This window comes from Rhizophagus irregularis, chromosome 18 (assembly GCF_026210795.1).
Source record: "Rhizophagus irregularis chromosome 18, complete sequence".
NCBI lineage: Eukaryota > Fungi > Glomeromycota > Glomeromycetes > Glomerales > Glomeraceae > Rhizophagus > Rhizophagus irregularis.
In genome coordinates this window covers 3190666-3211981 of record NC_089446.1, presented here as the reverse complement: position 1 = coordinate 3211981, position 21316 = coordinate 3190666, and the positions used below count along the sequence as shown (strand labels likewise).

Below are 21316 nucleotides of genomic sequence, written 5' to 3'. Positions count from 1 at the left end.
TCTAATAAAATAAGTAATTTATTAAACTTTTTATTTAAATTATTTTACTAATATCTCTATTTTTATATAAAGCAATTAAAGAATAAGTAAAAAAAAACTTATTTAATTAATGCAATATTTGAAAAGATCAAAAAAAACTGTAATGCTGTAATAAAAGAATTACATACTATTAGATTTATTTAAATAAAAAACAAAAAAATCAGTTTTGTATCCAATTACTGTATATTATGGGCCATAGTATTTCAAATATCTTGCAAAAATTGGGGTTTAATTCTGTATCCTAGGTATTAAATAAAATTTAAAAATTCCGTTTTTTGCAAATATATTACAATCTATTAGTTTAATTTGAATGATTTTTTTTTATTTTAAAAAGCTTAATGGAGTTATTAAACAAAAAAAAAAGATGGCTCAAATCTAATTATTAGATCACAAAGTAAATGAAAAATACCCCTGGGTATTATATAATTTTATAAGTATTATACATAAGAAGGTACTATGATCTGCGATATATGATAATAGTAAAATTTGTAAATATAAATAAATATATAGTTAATTTTCAAAATATCAAAATTTTTAACCTTTTAACCAGAGCAATTAATTATAATGGCAAAAAATAATTTTTTTAATTAAAATATAGTTTATTTTAAAAATTAAAATTAGTAATCATTGAGAATGAAAATCATAAATTTTATTAATAATAAATTATAATAAATCATTAATTTTGGCTAAATTTTAAGGATTTTTAATAGTGAATTTTTTAATAATTATTAATTTAATCTTTCTGATTTTTGAAATATAAACCATTTTTAATTAAAAAATTGTTTTTTACTATTATTTTATTATAACTGCTCCAGTTAAAGAGAAGAATTTTGCCATTTTGTATCTGCAAAATTTTACTATTAATTGAATAAAAAAAATACTTTTAAATAATTTTTTAAACTTTAAATTTTAAATTAATTTAATTGTAATTTTTATTTTTTAATATTAGAAATTTGTTTTTTTTTATTTTTTTATTAATTTTTAGTGTAACTAGTCTAATACTTTTAACCAGTAAGATTCTGCTTACTTATAGTATTATAATCTGGATGAGATCAATCCATCAATCTAGTGGATTCATCTGATTCGAAACTTTTCAGATCATCTGTTAGAATTTCAGATCAGATGACGGATGGATTTGGATAGAAAAGCGGATAGATCCAGATAATCGTCGGCAGAAGATTCGCAGTAATTTTGGCGAAGTTATAATTCCGACCAGAATTATAGCGCCAGTATGTCAATTGTTTCCTTTTTTAGTGATAGCCGTTTCACAAAATTTTATTTTTCCAAAAAATAAAATTTTCTTTTAAAATCCTTGTATAACGATATATCTTTCAAATGGAAATTGTAATGCTGGTGAAATTTATAATTTGGCGAGAATTACGTGATGATCAGTAATAACTTATGCGTAAATCCATGAATCTATTATATTCAAATGAAATCTGGCAGATATCCGGATGGATCTGTAAATTTGTGACAGATATTCAGATCCACAAATTTAAATACAGATTAACCTAGTGGATCATGGATTCATCCAGATCGTAACATTACTTATTTATAATAAAGGTAATCATAGAAATTGGCCCTTTACTAATAGTTTTTACTTTACTTTTTTTAAAAATTCTATTGGCTAATTAGTTAAAAAAGAAAAAATCATAACAATATAACATAAAATTTTTATAGTAAGATCTGCAAAGAATTTTATATATAATTTTTACTTTAGGCCTAAAGGTGACTTATCTTATAAATAAATGGATTCTAGTATATATTTGCATTTTATTTATAAAGTAAAATTAATAAACTCATATGAATATTTTTATTATTTTTATAAATCAAAATAATTCATTGATAAAGTTAAACCAAATCTATATATTTCATTTTTATGTTTAAATAGCATAAATACTATTAAAAAAATATTTATTTAAATTACTTTTATAAAATAATAAAAAATATTTTATTATTTAAATTCTTTAATTATTTGATTTTACAGTAAACCTTATTGTTCTTTTAATAAAGCAATTAAACTTATTGGCTGTAAAATCAATTTTTATGGTAAATATATTAAAGTTATTTCTATCAAAGTAACTGAAAAAGACATTTTTTTAGAAGTAAAAAAAAATTGGAAAAAGAATTAATTTGCTATAAAATCAATTATAAGGATAATTCTATATAAATAATTATTATATAAATTTTATATATATAATATATCTATTTTATTAGAATAAAAAGATGGATTTTTCAGATTTTACATTTTTTCATTTGTTTTAATTTTCAACTTTGCTTTATATGGTCTGTATCATAAACAATTATTATATATATAATAATACTTAGGAAAATTTTATATAATTGGCTTTTTCTTTTATACAATTGAAATATTAATTATTAAAATAAATAAAATAGGTTGATTTATAACTTTTGAGCTTTCTTTGGATAATAATGGTATATATTTAATGTAAAATCTTATATATTACATTTTGTTTTATTATAATTTGCAAAATTATATTTCATAAATTTTATTTTCTAATTATATCTATTTGTTTTTAAATAGTGCATCAAATAAAAATGTATGTAATCAATTGGCATTGGCCTGTACGTAAGACTTCATGAAATAGTTATTGGCCAGAAGCAAGTTCATTTCACTTAATTTTTCATCATTTTTGTGTCTCAATTTTTGACAAAAAATTTATACCCGAATTTTCCCGTTCATCACGTGATATTCAGTACAAATTTCTCCACTACTCAAATATTTAAGAAGACAGTAAATAATCCAAAAAAAATGCACTGTTAAGATCGCGTTTTTTTTTAATTAGAAGTTCTGCCAAAATTATTGATAATGAGCACAATATCTCATATTTTTGTATGAGTATGTAAGTAATAAATAATAGATCATGTAGCCCACTTATACCAGATACATACCATAATACCTTATTAAAAAAATTATATAATACTCAATTACTCATTAGTAACTTTCATTTGATTTCGGGTATTATACAATGCAAATTAACACCAATTTACCAGAAAGGATTTACAATACTTTAACTAGAACTTACTGTAAAGATATAAAAAGGATAATTTTATTATAAAACACAAAAATATATATACATGAACAAAGAGATTTCGTAACACGGCTCTTCGTATTTAAATTAGAGTTTATCTCTGCTTTTTTCTAAACAATATACATTGAATCATTTCTCTGTTTGTAAATATTTGTAATAAATTTTAAATTATTTAATTGTTTTAAATTTTTTAAATTTCACAAAAAAAAAAACAAAATACTTACGACCGGGACATTTCTTACAACTAAGAAGCGTATGAACCAAATAAACGGTTGATTCTTTATTAATATTATATTCTGATAATGATCTTGTATCTTCAAGTTGTTTGCAACGATGAATTAATCTTAATCTTTGTCTTTCACAATTAATACCTTATCATTTATTGTATGTTTGTTAAAATATGTAAATCACATGTGTTAGTGTTATTATTATTATTAATAGCATAAACATTACCTGTTTTCTTATAAAATTTTTCTTTGAGAATTGCAACAGTATCATGATATTCAACTTCGATAGTATACGTTCGATCAGCATAAATAAAAATCTGCATTTTAGAATGGTTTAAAGAAATATTCTCAGGTCATAATTTTAAGGTAAGTTCATATATAAATACTATAAACTGTTTTTGTTTCTATAAAAAGTAATCTGAACCGTTTCAATGAGTACTTATTTATATTGTGTAATCAGGTTTAAAAGTAACTTTACTTTATTAGCTGTTATTCCATGGGAATTCTATGGAAATTTACGGATAATAGTATCCGAAATTCCCGATTTAAAATTAAAATAGGTTGAATAATAAGGATTTCGCAACGATAATTTTTGCTTTGTTAAGAATTCCTTTTTCTTTTTCTTTTTTTTTTAAAAAAAAAATGATAACCGCTATTTATAATATAACTTTTTATTTCGATGCTGAAATTTAATAAATGCGCCGCGCTTATTGTCCAAAACGGCATACCCTAATAACGCTATAGTTAATGTTATTTAAGTTATATGCATTACACAGAAATTTATAAAAGATAAAAATCTTCATTTAAAAAGCATGATTGATTCTTTCCGAGTTCCGATGATAATCTGATTCTCTAATCTAACATATTAGCCTTCGTTGCATAATTTTAAAAATTTCAAATTAATAATAAATTTTTTTTAAAAATAAAAAAAAATGTTCACCATTTCAAAATGATAACTTACATCCACGAAGTCTACAAGCCAAGTGAAGAGTTGACTCTTTTTGAATATTATAATCCGATAATGTTCTTTCATCTGTAAGTTGTTTTCCAGCGAAAATTAATCTTTGATGTGCACAAGGCACACCTATCAATTTTAAAATTTTATTATTTCTTTTAAATGGAAGAGAAAATTTTTTTATAATAATCCATAATTACAAAAATACCTGTCTTATTAGAAATTTTTTCTTTCACTTGTGCAATACTATCTGAAGATTCAACTTCTATAGTATAAGCATTACCACCATAACCAAGACATCCTCGAACGAAAATTTGCATTTTTGATTCTTTTTTTTTTAAAAAAAAATTCTTTATTATTATCTTGGGTCAAAATAAAATAAAAATAAAATCTTTCCTAGAAAGAAATGTTTCTTTTTGGGAAAAAATTAGAAATAATATATTCTCATGATTTTTGATGATCAGGTGGTTGTGTGTGTGACGTTAAAATCGGTGTGTGCTAAAACATATTCCGTGAAATCATTCAAATAAGGCACTCATTTTATGATTTATAATCTACTTATCTGTTATAGTATGGATGGAAAGTACTGTAATATACGTAAACCGGTCTTTTATCAAGTATTTAACCGGTCTAAAATGATAATGGATCAAAGGTCATTTGCATATGATTTTCGTCAATTTTACATATTATTAATTTTACATATTATTCTTTTTATCGAACATCGGGTAAAAGATTGAAAGTCACGTTACATTTTACCGATACTCACTTATGCAGATATTAACCATATTTATCATGCTATATTCACGCAAATTAGAGAAGAATCAATTGGATAGGTTACAGGTAAAATATCAAATGTCCATATATATCATATATATAATAGTTCGCGTGATATACAGATATACAGATATACAGATATACATGTACGTCATATACGTATAATGTTTTATCCGTATATACCATCTAATAAATAACATTCAAAGTGAATTCTCAATACTTCATACAAAGTTTCGCCTTTCTTTGCGCATTCCAAGGGACCATTATCTTTTCTCTTCAAAATGTAATTAAACGATTTAAAAGATGAAAATTTAATTTATAAATTAAAAAAATGAATTATTAAGATATTATACTATATTTAAAAATGGTATTTATAAATAGAAATAGTGAAGGAAACTTTTAAATTTATTATTAAGATGTATATGCGGTTACGGTACATTTCCACCGTATTTACCGAAACACTTGACCGAAGCGTCATAATGTCGAAATCAATATTACCAAGATACCGTTTTACCGAAAGTTAATTTTTTAATAAAATAAAAAAAAAAAATTTAAAAATAATAAATATAATTATTGGTTTTAAACATTATATTCCAATGACTAAGTTTATTTGTTATATGAATTTTATACAAACAAACAAACAAATAAAAATAAATATATATCAATATATATATATATTATATATACATACTGTATATATAAATTAAAATAAAATAAAAATAAATACATTTTCGGCACAATTTTCTTTTCGGCAAAACGGTATCTCGGGCAAATTTAATAAAAATAGATTTCGGCAAAAATGAAATCTTGATCAAGTGACTTTCGGTACCGGTAAAGTAAACTACTTAAAAACGGGATACCGGAATTAAAAAAGAAAAAGTTCAGTTTTATTTGGGAACATATAATCAGTTTTATGGTGGTTCTGGATTGTTCTGGTTCATTGGAAGATTCCGTTATATTATTATTGTAATTAAAATATATCCGATTTAGACTCAACTCCGGCGGTATATCGAAGGATCCGGATTATCGAAGTTCCGGATTATTGAGAATGCTTGTGTAATTTTGTAATTTGAATAAATTATATAAATGTTGAATATTTAAGTACAGAGAAATTCTCGTGAAATTATATAATTAATTTATCATAAAGATTTTTTTTTAAAAAAAATAATTAAATTTTTTTTTTATAAATATTTATTATGTATATAATATATACATTGATCAAGTCATAATCACTCATAAAAAAAATTTATTTTTAAGTTTTATTATATTAATTCTTAATGACGATTACATTTTTATTTTTAAAAAATCGTCATATAAAAGAACTCTCTAATTCCATATAAGGAAGAAATTGTTTGCAATTTAATCTTAGTTCGGTAAAGTACTAAAATTTATGAAACATCGACTTTGTTAATAATCGAAAATGATTGGTAATTGAATTAATAAACTTATCAAACAAAAAATTTTTTCAACCTATTTCGTCATTATACACCACTGTATAAATCAGAATACATTTTGTTTTTCTTTTCTTTTTTTTTAAATAAAAACTACTTTTTTTTTTTTATTCAAACAAAAATTTTTATTGATCAATATGGCTGCAAAATCACAAACATCTACTAGTATACTTTACTATCGAAATATTCCTCGAAAACACTTTCGCAAACAACCATATCCAATGAGAGCTCCAGATTCGTCTGGTGATGGTTTTGTTTATCGTATCAATATTTATGAAATCTATGCGAAGAATCCCACTCTCCTCTTAACCGAAAATGACTCTCATAATAATCAAAAACCACAAAATATAAACACTCTAAACGAAATCGTCAAAGAAATCGACCAAATGCCTATTAACCATCAGAATTTGAATTACAAAAACCCTCGAATTTTTTGGGATAGGACCAAATCGATGGATATTTCTCAAGAAGCTGGTTTTAATCTCTTACATGAGAAAGAAAAAACATTATGTTCTAAACTGAGATTAACTCCATCCATATATTTAAAAGCTAAATATAATATTCTGAAAGCAGCTCAAAAACACAAAATGGAAGGTAAAGAATTTAAAAAGAGCGATGCTCAGAAGGCTGTTAATTTCAATGTCAACAAAGCATCTGTCTTGTGGAATTTTTTTAGTCAATTAAAATGGGTGTAATAATCTTTTTGTTGGTTTACAGTTTAAAGTCAACAGTGTTATATACATATATATAAATATACATAACTTTTATTTTTTTGTTTTTTTTTATTATTTCTTTCTTTTGGTATTGTTTTTTTTTATTAGACGTCTTTTAAATGTGTATTATATTGGAATAATTTAGAAATAAATGATTCGTTGCTAATTATTTGAATAATTTTTAAATTCATTTCTCCCATCGCAATTTCTACTTCTGTGTATGATGTAACATTTCTCGTACTAATCCTATGTATTATGAAAGGATTCATATTTTCTCACATTCTCTAGATCTAAATCATAATTGTATATATATGATAAAGGAGTAATAATTCAAGATATTTCAAGATATAAAAAACATTTCTATTTTTTTATTGACAATTCTAAAATCTGAGCATTAAAAGATAGCTTATACGTTTGATACCCTGATGTTACTAATTCTAAAAATTCAAAATTCCAAAGTCAAGCTGATGTGAAAGGAAATGCTAGTCAACAGAACCTGACCTATTACTTTCCCATAATTTTATGAAAGATCTGGCATAAATTTGAAAAATAATCAAAAACTTATGTCCCATCCGATTAATCTAATGGTAAAAGAAATTGGATGACCTGAAATTGTCTGAATGCGATCATGATTATAATCTCTAATAATATACAATTCTTTACTTCTCTCTGAAAATCAACGGCCAATAATACTAGGTGACCGATCATGGCCTCTCTCATGCAGTGAAGTGCATTGAAAGATTGGAAGTTATTGGAATCTTCCAATTCTTCCAATTCCAAGCCTTCCAATGTCAATAAATTTATTTTTATTGGAAGCTTCCAATACACAATGCACATAAGTATATATATAAACTAATATGTGTCGAAAATTATTGGAATATTGGAATCTACCAATTCTTCTAATTCCAAACCTTCAAATTCCAATAAAAAGTCATTGAAAGTTCTAATGTACATCGCTGCTCTCATGTATATCATACATAATACATTTCCATCAAACCAATCAAGCTAATATAGTTGAGAAATAGTTTGTTCTATACATGTTATCAAAATTCAACCCACTAAAATCTAAATCCCAAATCCCAAATATTAAATTATTTAAAATTTGACGACATTCTCCCCAAAAATCATTTATTCTTTGTTAAAAATAATCCATTAAATTAATACGAAAAAAATCTATAAATTATGCTGAGTAGTAGTCGATTGACGATCGAACGTTGCATAAAAAGATTTTTTTCCTGAGTATCAGGTTGAGTTATTCAGAATAAAGCTGTTTTTCAATGAGCTCTCCCATTCAAAACTTGAATTCTTAGCATTCTGATCCTTACTGTCGTAATATGACATGTTTGTTATTTATAATAAAGCTGTTTTTCAAAGAATTCTCATTCAAAAACTTGCGATCCTTATTGTCGTAATATAACATTATGACCCATAGCTATTTTTCAAAGAATTCTCATTTAAAAACCCGAATCATTAGAATTCTGATCCTTACTGTCGTAATATGACATTATCACCCATGTTGTTATTCAGAATAAAGCTGTTTTCAAAGAATTCTTATTCAAAAACTTGAACCAGTAGCATTCCGATCCTTACTGCTGTCGTAATATCCCATGTTGTTATTCAGAATAAAGCTGTCTTCCAAAGAATTCTCATTGAAAAACTTGAACCAGTAGCATTCCGATCCTTAATGTCGTAATATGACATTATCACTCCATGTTGTTAGTCGGAATAAAGCTAATTTTCAAAGAATTCTCATTCAAATTTGAACCAATAGCATTCTGATCCTTACTGTCGTAACTAGAACGAACTTATATGAACATTATGACCTTCTACTGACAAAAACATTGATCACTTTGTAACATTATCAGTAATTTAACTTATAATAGAGCAAAAATTTTAAACGTCTTTAAAACTGTTATATACTAAACAATATTCTTGCCGCAGTGAATCCCATTTTCAAAACCTTATAGTTGTAAACTAATCTTAGACAGTCAGATTTAATGGCTATTGATAATTGATATCTTACATTTAATAAAGTCTTTATATTTTGATCTATAAACTTTCATCCTTCAATAAAAAGGATCTTTTTATATTATTGTTTATTTTTTTCGGTTAAAAAAAATAAGTGATTTATAACATTCTTTATTTTAATAATTCTCATCAATGATTTCTTTGATTATCAATTAATTTTGTGCCTATATAATAATATGCTTATGACATTTCAATTTTTGTCATGATTATATCAGTTAACTCCGCTGCGGTATATGCTTTAACCATTTTGATACGCGAATAAGCGTGAATAAGTGTGGTAATGATTTATCTTATTGCGTCACGCGTAACAAAGTATATAAAATGACAAAAGATTGTAATATTTTATTACACATTTTTTTTTTAACATAAAAGAGTGATATGTAACTTAAATTATTAATCTTATTAATAAAAAATATTTATATTTATTTATATTATTTTTTTATGAATTTTAAGAATTTTAAACAAAAATACGTTTCATTTCTAACAATTTACATATGTGGCGTAGCGTTAACGAAAAAAAACATAAACAGCATGAACATTAATTTTTTTTTGAACCTGAAACATCCTGAATAATTTTTAAATGTATGATCAAAATATTTTATGTTGGTTGCCCGTAAGTAACGATTATTAGATACACTGTAAAAAATCTGATCCGTGTTTTATCTTTCCATATTTTTTCCGTGAATGTATCATTTTAATGAATTTTATAGCCTTAAATTATGGAAATTTTCATCTCGATAACACGGATATCCGTGAATGTATCATTTTCACGGAATTTTTACGGAAGACACGGAGAAATAATGGAAATATTCGGATAAAAATTTTTTATAGGGATATCGAATTATTACAACCTTTAGCGATTGTAATAAGTTGTAAATTGGCTTGTAAATACTACTACAACTATTGTGGTTAGCTAAAAGATGGTAATTCTGATTTACTTGACCTTTTGGATTTACAACTATTTACGGAGACCAACACTAATTCTAACATCATTGTTGATCAACTTATTGTGAAATTCTAAATTATAATTGAAAAAAATGATTGGTAATAAATATTTGAAAAAAAATGTGGGAAAAAAAATGTGGTAAATAAAAAAAATAAAATAAAATAAAATAAAATGAAATAAAATAAAATAAAATAAAATAAAGTTAATAACGTTATTTCTTAAATTAATATCTGCAATGCTGCAAGAATGAAACAAAAAAAAAAAAAAAAAAAAAAAATTTAACTTATTGTAAATAATGGATATATGCATTTTTTTCCCTAAAATGCAAGAACTTTATCTAACAAAATTATGCTCTAAAAATCCTAAAAATACATCACTAAAGAAAGCATAAATTTTAGGGGGTAAAAAGATTACTAAGATATAATATGTAGGTAACACGTGATAAATACGTCATCTCGATTTTTTTTTGGTTAAACATCATAACTCACTAACTCACTAACTCACGCGTTAGAAAAGAGGCGTTCATATATGAACGTTTAAAGAAAACCAGACCTTCAGAATTTCAAAAAGATTTTTATGATTGTTCAAAAACCCTTTGATTATTCATAAACAATAGATATGAACAGGAAATGACATAAAAATGATTCGGAAAATGAAATCCATTTATAGGTAAGATTACAAAGAAAAAAAAAACTAATGAAAAAAAAAAGTTGTAAATCATCTAAATTTGGATAATCCTTTTCCGACATTTTTTTTTCCTTGTAAAAACAAAAAAAATATAAAAAATACATTGTATCACCTTTTTATATCTTAATATAATTGATTCACTTGTGAAAATAAAAGATAGATAAATATTTATTTTCATTAAAAAAAAATTGTTTTTTCTTTAAAAAAAAAAAATAATGAAATCTTTTTCTATTAATTAAAATTCCATTGTTCGAATTAAAAGAAAAAATTCTGTAAACAAATTGGCTTTAGATCATTAAATATAAAAATAGATGGATCAAATAGTTTTCTTTTCAATGGTCCAACCATCTTTTGATATTATCTCAAGAAAGGAAATAAAAAAAAGATAGCGATTATTTCTTTTTTGGTTATCAGGAAAAAAAAAATTGAAACAATTAGGGAGCCAAAACATATGAATATTATGTGTATATATTTTCCCTCTATGTAAAATAAATAAAAGTAAATAAAATAGATAAAATAGATAAAATAAATAAAATAAATAAATAAAATAAATAAAAAATTATTAAAATTAGAAATTGAAATTGAAATTGAAATTGGTGTGAAAAATATGAAAGATTATGTGGGAAATTAACTATTTTGTTAATTCTCATTTATATGGTCAAATTATATTTTAAAAACTTGATTTTATTACCGGAAGGAAAATTTGTAAATTCCGTGACCTCAATAAACAATTATAGGTTCAATTAGAACAAAGTAATGTAATTAAAACATTGTTCATAAAAAAAAATTTTTTTTTTTTAAAAAAAAATAAATAAAGAACCTGATTTTTAAAGAAGATTTTATTCTGTGAAACGAATGGTATCGCAAAATGGGCACAGTTAAAAGCGGTCATAAACCTGAATTTTATCAGCATCTTTATTATAATTGTGGCTTGCATAATTCGTAATTTAAATTTTTGTTGCCGAGTGTTGCCGTTATATTATTATTTTAAAAATCACATGAAACACAATTCGATTTTATTATAAAAGTGTAACTTTACTATACCCAAATTTATTTTTTTCTTTCAACAATGATAAAAACTCTTTCATTTTCTTTTTTCATTTACAAACTGCATCATTAATAATTTCTCTTACCTCATCCAGCGAAAAATAAGCGCGCCGCGAAAATTGTCCTACGATTACACTACTTACTTAAATAAACTTTATTATTATTATTATATAAACCTCTTTTGTTTTTTTTTTGTTTCAAACAATGTCTTCTTTCATATCAACTTCTTCCTCCATTTTTTCATCATATTTTTCAAAGAAAGATAATAAGTACGATATTTCTGTATTAATTATCTCTTTTATAACTTTTTGTGCTTTATCAACTTTTTGTGGAATAATTTTCACTGTAAATTTTACTGGTTGGTTCGTTATTACTGTAATTGGTGGTTTTATAGCAAAGTGTCGTCAAGAATTAATTAAATCTTTAAGTGGAAAAAAATTTAAACCTGAAAAAGAAGTAAACATGTTGGATCATAGATTAAATTCTCGTCATCATTTTGAAGAATTTCGTTTATCTTCTTCAAAAGAAATTCCTTCAATACCAAGTTATCGTAATAAATCAAATAATAATAAGTCAAATTCTAAAAGTAAATTAGATACAATATTATCATCATTTGACTTTTCATTCTCTGGTAAAAATAATAATAATAATAATAATAATAATAATAAATCAAATAAAAATAAAAAAAGTATTCCAGTATTACCTCCTTCAGAATACTCTACAAAACGTAATGGTAAGTTTTATAATATTATCACTTTTTTATTTTATTTATATATATGCTATATATATGCTAATTTATTTATTTATATGCTATTTTTGCTATTTTTGCTATTTTTTGCGCTATTTTATTTTATTTTAGAAAAAAGAACAAAAAATATAAAACAAAGACATAGTCCTGATATTCCTTCACAGTTGGGTCCAAATAGACGAAATGAATGGGTATCAGATGTAGATTATTATCCAAGTGAACGTCATTCTCATCAACCAAAATCAAAACTCTCAGTTACGGAAAAAATGATTGAATCAACTGCTGCATATCGTGTTGGTAGAAAATGTAATGGTTGGATAAATGGTTATTCTGAAGAATATGCCATTAAACAAAAAGATTCAAAGTCTGGTCACACAAGTTTCACTTCTTATGATGATCCGTTCTATTCAAGGTATGTCTCACGATTTTTCTTCTACAAAGAGTATCCTATATCGTTGTTATGTTGATCGAATTTGTACATTACATGAACTTAAAGAACAATCTGTGTAATCTTTATATATATTTTTTTTTTCTTTTTTTTTTTAATAGAGAACCAATAAAAGAATTAAATGTTCGTTTGGATCAAGAAAGACCTAAAATATCCAAACAAGAAAGAAATGCTTATAATAAATCACCCGCAATGTCCTTACAATATGCGAGACAATATTTAACCGTTTTATTAACTGTTAAAAAAGAAATGAACTTATAGTGTACATATAAAGTGGGCGTAGCAATCTTAATTTAAGGTTTTAGTTACTAGGGAGCGTTTGGTATATAAAGGGTAGTACCATTTAATAATAAAAATTATTTATTACATGGTGAAATTGTTACGCCACGGTAATTATTCGTTACAGTTGCGTGAAAATTGTGAAATTTTGTCACATTAACAATTTTTCTTGTAATATATTCAATTTTATTTTTCCTTTGTTTAACGGTTTCCTTTTTTTTTCTTTTTTTTTCTTTGTACAAAGTTTTTTTTATTTTTTCAATAAAAAAAAAAATAACAAAATGATAATTTTTTTTTAAAATAAAAAAAAAATCACGGAATTACTATTTAATTCGGAATAATATTTGGCATCAAATGGCGTCTGCACCGGTATTTGACGTTAAAGGCGTTTTTCAATAGGCGTTTGACGTTTATTGTTGTTTAAAATGTTTGTTTGATCGTGTGCGTAACTTTCAATTAGCAAAATAAAATAGATCAACAATTACAAATTTTTTATTTTTTTCTTATATTCCTTATAGATAAAAAAAAGATATCTTTTTCTTTAGGGGTGAACCCGACGGATGCACCCGATTCAAAAAAATCATTTTTTTTAATTGGTCTATTTTTCTTCAAATTATATTTTACCCCTTTTTAAGTTACATACAAACTATTATTTATACAAGTTTTTTTTTTTGATAAAAATGGAAATTATGATTACGATTCGAAAAAAAAAACTAGTATTAAATCAAGAAAAAAAATGAAATTTTTTTTTTTTAATCTATCTTTATTCCTAATATTAATAATAATATTGAAACTAAAAAAAAAAAAAATTTTTTTTTTTTCGGTTTTTAACAAAAAAGGTTATTATTTTATTATTGTCATCTTTTTTAAATGTTATCTTTTTTTTTTTTTTTTTAAAGAAAAAAAAAATTTTTATTTTATTTTTATTTTATTTTTTTTTATCAGAAAATTCTAAATTCCGATCAGAAATAATAATAATAATAAGTTAATCGTATAATTTAAAAAATACATACATTTAAATAATATGCAAAGGAAATTTAAATTGTAATACGATAAGGAATAAATATTTACAGTTATCTCCTAACACCTGATTTAATAAATGATCTACATGATTCTAAAATTCTAAGAATTTTCAACAAAATACAGGTTTTATGCTTAAAAAAAAAATTTTAATATTTTGTTAATCCTTATTTTTGGAAATAAATGTCAAAATAATCATCAATGCGTTTTTTTTTTAAAAAAAATAAAAAGATCAAATAGATTGTAGATTGATAATATTAAAGGAAATGCCAAGATTTTTTGAGTGAGAAAAAAAAAAAAGTCGTCATAAAAAAAAGACTCTTGATTTCAACATTTTTTTTATCCTAAACATGATCATGATTATTATATTTACGGTATAGTTTGCGATACTTTAATTGTTATTATATAAAGTATCTCAAGATTACCTAACGTGAAATCATACTTTATGTTTATATTAAATTAATTTTATTACATCTAAAGTTATCATTAATTAAAAATTTTTAAAATGCTTAATTCGTTTTGTTAAAACTTGGTAACCGGAAAAACGCGTGAAAGAAAATTTATCAGAATGTAAAACAGAATGTAATACATTGGAATAATCCAATATAATGAAGATATTATGGTCAATCCCAATTCTTTTATTGTATTTATGTGGTTAATAATATTGAAAACAATAATTATATAAGTTACCGAGGAAATTTCTATTTAGAAATTTGTCCTAAATTAGAGAATAGAATGAAACACAACACAACAATAGACAAAATTGATCCCAAAACTTGATTTGAACTTGAAATTTAAACTTGATTAAACATAATCTAACTTAGTGGCTATATAATGAAGATATTTGCCTAAAATGATTTTTTTTTTTATGATTCAAAAGTAGTTGTTATTGTTAAAACTATCATTAATTGTTTAATTCCAGTTTTACTGTCAAAAAACTTTCTTGTTATCATAGCAGATAGTTATTGAAATAACAAATGATACTATCTGCTATTAATTGGTTGTGATCTTTAAAGTCTTTCTTTTTTTAATAGAAATTTTTAGTACTTACCAACTTTTAATATCTATAGTTATTTTTTTAAGCTTAATAACAAGAATTTGAATTATAATAATAGGTTATATCTGATATTCCATAGGATCATGTATAGTAAAATTTTATAGTTATCTGATAGTATTTTATATGCAATATCAAATACTATGAAATTTATTTTATTATTAATTATACACACAATAAAATATATCTATATACTGTACATTATCAATTATATAAGCTAATTAATATGGAAAATTAAAAGTACAGTTATTAAATGTAAATTTTTTTTTTTTTTTTTAATGATTTATATATGCTTTATTGATATGTAGTTTATATATCATATAAACAAATTATTATAAGCTATATCCACCCAGTAGGATGCAATCATCAAAATATATTAAATGTAAAATTACTCTCCTTAAAAACAATAATTAAATATATAATATATTTGCTTTATTTAATGTAAATTTATTTTTATTAAGGAGTTGCTTTTTGACTTTCATTATAAATTTGTAAGAAAATAATAATAAGAAAAAAAATGGTAACAAAAGAAAGAAAAAAAGATGATAAAAATTAGACTATTTAGACTATTGATAAATATGATCATAGAATATAAAATTTATCTGATGGAAAATAATGTTATTCACTCTTTTCCATCAGATAACTATATAATATTGTATTGGATTAATTATATACATTATACAATATATTAATTATACAATATATTATATATATACACTAGTTGAAATAAGAAATTTCAGACATGTGACTTTCGGTTAAGTTTCAGAATAAATTTCAGCCAAAATTCATCTGAATTTAATTTTGGCTTAATTTTGACTTACATAATTTCTGAAGTTCTTTTCCAAAGTTCTTCCAAAGTTCTTCTGATGTTCTGATTTTCTGAAATTCTGATCATTATATAAAACTTAGTTTTCAAAATTTATTATAAACAAGTGACACTTATATAAAACTCAAAAAAAAAAGAATTTATGCAAAATCCAATAAAAAGCAACAACCTCTGTCAAATTTCGACTAATAAAAATGAAAATTTATTATTATTATTTTTAATGAATATTAAATTTTCTATTAACAGGATTTATGGCCAAATATTCTCTTACATTTTTTCTATCTGAAATTTTATATTTTATTGGCACAAATCTACTGAGAATATTATGCACTAGAATTATGCAATCTCAATCTTCAGGGTAAAATTCAGTACCCCAAAGTTCGACATTGCAAATTTTATCGTCTTTAATACTAAAATAATAACAAGAATTCACTGATTAATACTATCGAATGAATGCCAAATTATGTTTCAATTCTCCATCCAGTAAGTCAACCTTGTAGAAAAAAAAGAATTGAACTTATTTGGGATAACAATTAACACTACCATCTTGTGTTATAAATTTGGCTAAAATATACGAGTTCTTTACGTGATAGGCTGACATATTTGACTCAAATGTCTCTGAACTGATTTTGCATCTACCGAACTGTTTCATTTTGACAGAAATGATCCTTGAATTCTCGTGGCCTTTTTCGAATGGCTTTCGAAACTCAAGTGCGTGTTTCATAAGTCGCCAAATAGTATTTAACCAGGACTGGGAAAACTAAAGCTCCGCATGAGCTGAACCGGCTCACGAGCTGGCTCGAGCTTTTCAATCTGAGTCGAGCTGAGCCACGATTAAATTGGCTTAGTGGCTCGCGAGCCAGTTTGAAATGAGCTTGAGCCGGTGATAGGCTCGATTCAAAAAGCTCAAGCCAGTAATAGGCTCGGCTCAAAAAGCTCAAGCCAGTAATAGGCTCGGCTTAAAAAGCTCGAGCTGGCTTGAGTTATCATACAAAAAACATTGCGAAAACGTTTTTTGTATAATATTATATTAAAAAAACGTTTCGCAACATTTTTTTTAATTCTTTAATAAAAAAACGTTGCGAAAACATTTTTTTCACTATATTATATTGGAAAAAAATATTTCGCAACGTTTTTTTTAATTCTTTAGTAAAAAACGTTGTGAAAACGTTTTTTTCACTATATTATTTTAGAAAAAAACATTTTGCAACGTTTTTTTAAATTCTTAGTAAAAAAACGTTGTGAAAACATTTTTTTCACTATCTAATATTAGAAAAAAATGTTTCGCAACATTTTTTTAAGTTCTTTAATAAAAAACGTTGTGAAAACGTTTTTTTTACTATATTATATTAGAAAAAACGTTTCGCAACGTTTTTTTAAGTTCTTTAATAAAAAAACGTTGCGAAAACGTTTTTTTCACTATATTATATTGGAAAAAAATATTTCACAACGTTTTTTTAATTTTCAGTAAAAAACGTTGCAAAAAACGCTTTTTTTCACTATATTATTTTAGAAAAAACGTTTCGTACCGTTTTTTAATTAACAATAAAAAACGTTGCGAAACGTTTTTCTGAAGATAAAGCTCGAGCCTGACTTGGCTCGAGCCATGAAAATCATGGCTTGGCTCAGCTCACTTTAGCTTGAGCCAAAATTTTTATGGGCATTTCAGTTTCTTAATTGCAGGGCTGAGGCCAGAATTTTTTTTTTTGGTGGGCGAGCCAGACTGTTGGGCTCGGCTCAAAGCTGGCTCATGCGGAGCTTTAGGGAAAACTATATGTAAAGGTCACCTATAAATACGAAACATCTTATAATTGGTCAATTGGCTATTTATTCACATGTTTTCACTCCAAAAACAGAAAAAGGAAAGATCTTTACTCAAATTTTCTTATTCTTGCGAACTAATACATGACTTTTATTAATTATTTTTATAGTGATCTTTTTGAAAATTAATTATGGGTTTGAACCAAGAAAACTGGTGACCTTTATTAGTAGTTTTTCTGGTCATATTCAATCAGTAAATCAAGCATTGAATTTGACATCACTACATTTTTAGAGGCAGAACCCTGTAATAACTGAAAATATAATAAATAAATGACGCAGTAAATCCTGTGGCGCAGTAGGTCACATGATATGGTTATACAAGAAGAAATAGTTGGGAATACAAAAGTCACGTGACAAGTCACATGGCGCAGTAAGTGACGGATAAATATTTAGCCGATGGATAAATAATTAGCCAATAAAATTATATTTATAGTTTAGTTTAGTGTAACGAGATAGTCACATGATAATAGATCTTCAAATTTTATTAGAAATATTAGAAATATTAGAAATATTTTTCTTAAAAATGTATAAATACAAGTGGATTTTGATAGGAAATTCAGGAGTTCAATTTTTGAAAAAAAAATTATTTTGTCCTTTAATAAAAAACTAACACATTCTTTTAACCTTTTTCTTATGATGAAAAAGAGGTGTCATTTGTAATGACCTAATAAATATTTATAATTTTGGGGAAACTATCGCAAAATTAATTTTTAGTAAGAAATTATGTTTTGTAATTTTTGTAACTAAATTTTATTTTAAAAACCAAGCACAGATATTATTCGAACTCAACACGTCGGTGGCAACATACGATATTTTATTTTAATATCCTATGGGCGGTGTGTCACATTTTTGGTGCATGCTCGCGAGAAAATAAAAGATTGTTGTCTTCATACAAAATCTAAATGAGAAATAAAAGAAAATTATAAAAAAAAAAAAATGAAAATGATGAAAGAAAATTTGTGAAATATAAGAAAGGAAGGATGATATGAGAAATCATCAAAGAAAAGTAATAGATGATATAAGAAATCATCGAAGTAATAGATGATATGAGAAATCATCAAAGAAGTAATAGATGATATGAAAAATCATCAAAGAAGTAATAGATAATATGAGAAATCATCAAAGAAATAATAGATAAGGAAGACTTATCTGAAATATGAGAAAAGTGTTACTATATATGAAAAAGGATATAGTAAAAGAAAATATATAAGAAAAATTAAAATATTATTAAATGATATACGAGAAATAAAAGAAAGTAATATTATGAAAAAGGAATATTACGGAATATATGAGAAATGAAAATATACGATATATTGAAAAAGTATATATCGAAAGGATGAATGAAATATTCAAGATAATAATGAAAAGATTTAAAAATTGAATGAAAATAAAAATTTATAATGAGAATGAATTTTGTGAATAATAAGAAGTTAATAAATGATTGAAAAATTTGAAAAGTATTATAAGAAAAGAAAAGTTATTAGTGACAAACCCGTAAACTACTATACTTCTATAAAGAAGGTAAAGGCAAGCCCGGTATAGGTTACTAAGTGAAAGAGAAAATTAAATGATATTGTAAATATAAGAAATATCGAAATGTTGTTATGTGATATATGAAAAATAATTTTATTACAATAAAAGAATAATATGAAAGATTGTAAAAGATAATAATAAATTATATGAAATAAATGATGTAATGATGATGTAATATAAAAATAAAAAGAAATATATAGTTGTCCCTTGGGCAGGGACGACTGATTAATAAAAAATATATAAATGAATAAGAAAATAATAGAAGAAATAAGAGAAAGTATAAGTCACGTGATGAGGCACAGTAAAATAAATATAGACCTCCACAGAGCTGAGGAGATTACATAAGAATATTATGTAAAAAGTCACGTGAGTAGTACAAATCATATGAATTATAAAAAAAAAATAGGTTACACAAAGTGCAGTAAAGTGATGAAAACAATAAAATAATACATACCTTGATGCGATAGAATAAAAATAAAATGCGAAAAATTGAAATTTAAAAGAAAAAGGGGGTGTATTTATAATTTTTGAAGTAACACAGAACACATGTTGAGAGAATAAAGAAAGAAAATAAAAGAATAAGAGAATAGTAAAGAAATAGTCATGTCACCAGGGGCGTTTGTCAACAGAAATTTTAGTACGTTGATCGCTTAAAAATCCGTGGCTATCCAATTATAATAAGAAAATATTAATGAATTATAAAATGAAATGCGAGAAATAAAATAATATGAAAAAGATTTGAAATAAATATTTTGGAAGTTAATATAAGAAAAAGATTAAAAGTTATTAAAAAGTTTAATTTTGTGTATAGAACTGGAAGGACCCAGTATAAATAAGCCTTTGTTGGTGATCATATTAGTCTGACACTGGGCGGCCCCAGTTATAAATAATCCCTAGCCTTGATCACAGTTTATTTGCGCAAGATATAGGAAGTTTATAAATAAAATCGCGATTATAGATTATATTATAGAATGTATAGAGAAATTATAGAATCAAAGCTGGAACTTTGAAAATATTAGAATTTAAATTGTATTTTAAAGAAGTAAAAGATAAAATAGTAATGATAAATTTTATAAAATATAAATAAAAGTGAAATTATGAAATGTTTAAATAAATAAAAATGTCTGATATATATGATGAATTAGAAGAGATTAAAAGAAGATATGAAATAGAGAAACATAATGAATTGAAAGAAGAATATCAAGTAGATCCTTCATGTTTAAAATGGTATAGTATTGATGAAATAGAAATAGGAGATTGGTTTAAAAGATTTTGGAAAATTTTTCAAAAAGTAATATTAGAAGCAATGAGTTATAATAGAAACACATATACGAAATTAATGGAATATATAATATTGACAAGAAAAGATGGAGAAGAAAGTTATCCATCTAGTAAAAAGAAAAGAAATAAAGAATTTGAGAGAATGAGAAAAGAAGGAGAAAAACTGTTAGATATAGTTGTGAGGTCAATTAGGTATAAAAATAAATCAGACTATAGAAAAATAGGAATTATATCGGTAATAAAAGTGATATGTGAACATTATATACTTAGTAAAGATAATGAGTTCATATTAGATGATCAAATAGAAGAGAATTTATTAGGAAATAAGGAATTGTTAACATATAGATATATTATAGAAGATGACGAATTAGATATAAGATTTGCAA

General features: G+C 24.3%; 4 protein-coding genes across 4 annotated transcripts; 2 read left to right on the top strand and 2 right to left on the bottom strand.

The window, feature by feature from the left end:
• Positions 1–3084: 3084 nt before the first annotated feature.
• On the bottom strand, positions 3085–3669 carry OCT59_010306 (uncharacterized protein). The gene is made up of 3 exons (XM_025315188.2): positions 3546–3669; positions 3317–3463; positions 3085–3229 (listed from the first exon to the last, which is right to left on the bottom strand). The coding sequence occupies exons 1-3, from the start codon at positions 3640–3642 to the stop codon at positions 3222–3224; spliced, it is 252 nt and encodes an 83-aa protein (XP_025183381.1). The 5' UTR covers positions 3643–3669; the 3' UTR covers positions 3085–3221.
• Positions 3670–3762: 93 nt separating this feature from the next.
• Positions 3763–4672, bottom strand: OCT59_010305 (uncharacterized protein). The gene is made up of 3 exons (XM_025309130.2): positions 4483–4672; positions 4281–4403; positions 3763–4189 (listed from the first exon to the last, which is right to left on the bottom strand). The coding sequence occupies exons 1-3, from the start codon at positions 4592–4594 to the stop codon at positions 4185–4187; spliced, it is 240 nt and encodes a 79-aa protein (XP_025183382.2). The 5' UTR covers positions 4595–4672; the 3' UTR covers positions 3763–4184.
• A 1911-nt stretch (positions 4673–6583) lies between these two features.
• Positions 6584–7394, top strand: OCT59_010304 (uncharacterized protein). Its single transcript, XM_025330177.2, has one exon. It carries the CDS (start codon positions 6637–6639, stop codon positions 7192–7194), a length of 558 nt encoding a protein of 185 aa, XP_025183383.2. The 5' UTR covers positions 6584–6636; the 3' UTR covers positions 7195–7394.
• A 4547-nt stretch (positions 7395–11941) lies between these two features.
• On the top strand, positions 11942–13692 carry OCT59_010303 (uncharacterized protein). The gene is made up of 3 exons (XM_066132925.1): positions 11942–12653; positions 12780–13080; positions 13218–13692. The coding sequence occupies exons 1-3, from the start codon at positions 12125–12127 to the stop codon at positions 13375–13377; spliced, it is 990 nt and encodes a 329-aa protein (XP_066000522.1). The 5' UTR covers positions 11942–12124; the 3' UTR covers positions 13378–13692.
• Positions 13693–21316: the final 7624 nt, after the last annotated feature.

What these genes read in the sequence shown, in the direction of transcription:
- OCT59_010306 (XM_025315188.2), bottom strand. Translation starts at nt 3,642, where the DNA reads ATGCAGATTTTTATTTATGCTGATCGAACGTATACTATCGAAGTTGAA. An exon ending in AAAATTTTATAAGAAAACAG is followed by an intron (nt 3,464 to 3,545) that starts GTAATGTTTATG and finishes ATAAATGATAAG; the next exon opens with GTATTAATTGTGAAAGACAA.
- OCT59_010305 (XM_025309130.2), bottom strand. Translation starts at nt 4,594, where the DNA reads ATGCAAATTTTCGTTCGAGGATGTCTTGGTTATGGTGGTAATGCTTAT. An exon ending in AAAAATTTCTAATAAGACAG is followed by an intron (nt 4,404 to 4,482) that starts GTATTTTTGTAA and finishes TAAAATTGATAG; the next exon opens with GTGTGCCTTGTGCACATCAA.
- OCT59_010304 (XM_025330177.2), top strand. Translation starts at nt 6,637, where the DNA reads ATGGCTGCAAAATCACAAACATCTACTAGTATACTTTACTATCGAAAT.
- OCT59_010303 (XM_066132925.1), top strand. Translation starts at nt 12,125, where the DNA reads ATGTCTTCTTTCATATCAACTTCTTCCTCCATTTTTTCATCATATTTT. An exon ending in ATACTCTACAAAACGTAATG is followed by an intron (nt 12,654 to 12,779) that starts GTAAGTTTTATA and finishes ATTTTATTTTAG; the next exon opens with AAAAAAGAACAAAAAATATA. An exon ending in GATGATCCGTTCTATTCAAG is followed by an intron (nt 13,081 to 13,217) that starts GTATGTCTCACG and finishes TTTTTTTAATAG; the next exon opens with AGAACCAATAAAAGAATTAA.